Source organism: Pygoscelis adeliae, unplaced genomic scaffold (assembly GCF_000699105.1).
Source record: "Pygoscelis adeliae isolate BGI_AS28 unplaced genomic scaffold, ASM69910v1 Scaffold24, whole genome shotgun sequence".
NCBI classification, from domain to species: domain Eukaryota; kingdom Metazoa; phylum Chordata; class Aves; order Sphenisciformes; family Spheniscidae; genus Pygoscelis; species Pygoscelis adeliae.
The window spans coordinates 846,291-849,647 of record NW_008824806.1 but is presented as its reverse complement, the minus strand read 5'-3'; the positions used below and the strand labels follow the sequence as shown (position 1 = coordinate 849,647).

At 39.1% G+C, this 3,357-nt stretch overlaps 1 protein-coding gene across 1 annotated transcript in view; it reads left to right on the top strand.

Annotated features, from left to right (window-relative positions):
• Positions 1-1,068: 1,068 nt before the first annotated feature.
• Positions 1,069-3,357, top strand: part of CAV1 (caveolin 1, caveolae protein, 22kDa) — a 7,828-nt gene continuing 5,539 nt past the window's right edge. Inside the window, exon 1 of the mRNA XM_009324108.1 lies at positions 1,069-1,118. Coding sequence (XP_009322383.1) covers positions 1,069-1,118 — 50 coding nt within the window. The remainder of the gene's footprint in view (positions 1,119-3,357) is intronic.

Below are 3,357 nucleotides of genomic sequence, written 5' to 3'. Positions count from 1 at the left end.
TTCATCATTTTCTGATAAACTGTGATAGTGATCAGGAAGACAAGCACCAGCAGATATGGAAACGTGATATTTCAAAGGGTCAAGGAAACATTTAGATGTTTAGCTGATATCACTGATTTAACAGAATGGTTGTGAGCTTATTGCTTAGGGGTTTTTTGCTTCTGCTGTGATGCCTTTTTTTCCGAGCACTGTAACTGTCAATTTTTAAGTTTCAAATAGTATGTGGAAATACAAAAACTAATAATGATCTCGTATACTCATGCATTTTCTAATTTTTAATAACATACAGTACGGCCTTCTCCGAAGGTAGTAGTGCTGCATCTGTCCTGAACATCACCTCCCAAATGTGACTTGTTTTTCTTCTGATGAATGTTTCTTTAAAGGACATTGAATGCATTGGGAAATTTTACAAATTGCATTTATCACAACAGAAAAAAAGATCATATCTGCTTTTTTCTATACATCTGTTTCAAGTCTTATAGGGACACAATATAATCTGGTGAAACAATATTCTACATACAGTCTTGGTATCAGGGGAAAACCTGTTTAAAAACAGCACTGGGTACAGACAGTTCCCATACTCTGTGCTAAAAATGTAAAGAAAACTAACTTTTGACTCCTTCTTGGATATATATATATTCAGACTTGACTATAGCCCTGGTCTGGCAGAGCATGTAAGCATACTGACATCAGTGGGACAGTTCATGTTTTTCAGGTTGTGTGCATATTTGAGTGGTTTGCTTGACTGGAGATATTAGTGATCAATCAAGAGAGATCCAATAAGGATCTGAACGCCCTTTCACTGACTCCAAAAGGTATTGATGGCACTCAAAAATGTAGGCATCCTCAGCCCTTGCTTGGGTTGCTCCTCAGTGGAGCAGTGGTGGTGCCTGTCTATGCAAACTGCATGCTGTGAGCACAGTAGCAGCACACAGCTACCACCCGCAAAGATTTGAATAATTATAGTTACAATCACAGAAATGTAGATTAGGTCAAAGCCCCCATAAAATGCTGATGGCCTTAATGATTTTTTTCTGATAAACCCAGCACAGTAAATTTTTCTGTGTAATGGATATTATGTACCTCAAAGAACAAACTTCTGAGGAGAAGTACAACTGGTAAGTAGGCAATTTGAGGTCGGCATTTAACACACCTTTCCAGCCTGCCAGGTTTTGATACATAGAGACTAAAGTTGCAAGGTCAACAGGTCAACTATTTTCGTATATAAAGCTTATATTCTTGAGTCAGCTGGGGTTTTTTTGGAAAAAAACAGTAACTTCACACTGCTAAGCTTTTTTAATTAATAGGGTTTTTTATTTAAACAGACTTTGAAAAAAGAAGACAAATTCCCCATACTGTTTCCTTTTCTTGTAAATAAATCTCTTTTAGAATCAAAGCAGGTTCCTTAATTTCCTGATAAAAGTTTAATAAACATATGCAGAGCAAAAGAAGCTGTGGTAATTCTCATAGCAGAATCAGACAAAAGCTTCAAGCAATGTAAAAAATGGCTTTACCAAACTGAATAGTAGGAAACAAAGAATAGCTGAAGTCAGGAAGTGTATTGTAGGCATGGAACAGGAGTTGATAGTGTTTAATAGCTTTGGCTGACACAGAAGGCTGTAGCGAGTTATTAGCATCCTTTAGAGGGTCAAAACAAATTTCCTTTACTTCTCTCTGTCGCAAGTGAACGTGCCTGTATTTTCATTAGCTTGGCAAATAACTCACCATGATTTCACAGGACACCCTGACAGCTCTAGAGGAACAAACTGCACACTGAACATGCAATCTACCGAATGAGACCTGTGCCTGACCTAAGCATGCCTTTATGTAGATAAAACAGAGTTCTTCACAGATCTACATGCACGTGCTGCTTTAGCAAAAGTGGCCTTGAGAACAATACCCTGAAAAAGGTATCTTAGCCTTGCAAGCTGGTTAGGTTCATTTCCAGAAATTAAGAGAGTCTTTCTTCCCAAGGGTCATATTTCTGGCCACTTCTCTTTCTCCTGTCAGTCCTATTTTTACTTTGCTTAGTTCAGCTGGACTCCCATTATCAGTCTGATGACACTCACCGTCACCAAGTGCTGCTGAACTAAAAGCCAGAGGAGAGTAATAGGAGAGACTGAGGAGTGAGTAATCCAAGTGATGTGAATGTAACCCATAGCAAGGCAAAATGCATCCAGTCACCTATTCCTCCTGCTGCCTGGGGAGGACTGATCCCTGTGAGTGAAAAACAGGATCTTTCATGGGAGTGGTTCAGTGCAAGAAGAAGCTGGGTGATATCTCAGTTCCTGCAGCATAAGGACTTATCTCTACTGCCTGAACAGTGAAATAAATAGAGCGTTTCCCAGCCAGTGGGTCTGTACGTGATCTGTTAGCAGCTGAGAAGTAGAAGAGCCCAGATTGCCTCAACTCTTTGCTTGTCTTTATTTAGACTGTACACTGCTGCGGGGAAGTCTGGTTTTGGACAGCACGGCAGATGTTCGCGTTCCAGTCATAGCTGGACGTTCTTGACATGTACATAATTTTGTAACGTTCTTACGACTTTTAGGGAGATAACAGCTTCATTTTAACTCTGTATTCATCTGAGAGTTTTTAGAGTTGCCAGGCTGGTTTTTTGTCTTTTCACTCTCAAATTCAGTTTGGTATCTCCCTTACTCAAAGTGGAGCAATGTGGAACATGGGACTTGAGGAATAATGACATGGAAAAGATATGGTAGTGAGATATCAGCTATGGTTGCTATAGCACCATCTATTCAGCTTCTGTGCATTAGTCGAAACATTCTCAGAGCTGTTAAAATTACTGCAAGAAAGTAACCTCTTGACAATTGTTGGTGGCGTGAATACACCACTATTATCATCTCACAGACAGATTGATTCCTGAGTACCTTTAGGACAACTGTGTATGACTTGAGCTGGGAAATCCTGCCCAAAATATCATAAATGTTCTAATATTAGCATAATCTCCCGGAATGAGGACAGGGCCGTCCATCTGGAACTGTTACATGGCATGATTCTTCTGTCAGCTCCCCATGGAGCTGACAGAACTCCATGGACATCTTGGAGCACACGACAGGCTAAACACATTAGTTACTGACAATCACAATTACAGAAAGTTTACTATTTGATTTGAAAACCAAGGAGTTTACTGGCTTTCCATTTTTCAGTAAAGCATTCATTATAATGAATTATTTTGAAAGGAATCAAATTATGGGCCAGTCTTACTATTTATTTTAAAAGTTCTAGGAAATTCACATTAACCTATGGTTTCTTTTTGCATGCCAAAAACATGCTTTGCTGATAAAAATAGGTCCTACTTAGCTAAATTAAAAATGTAACCATGAAAAGGCTGATGGACCT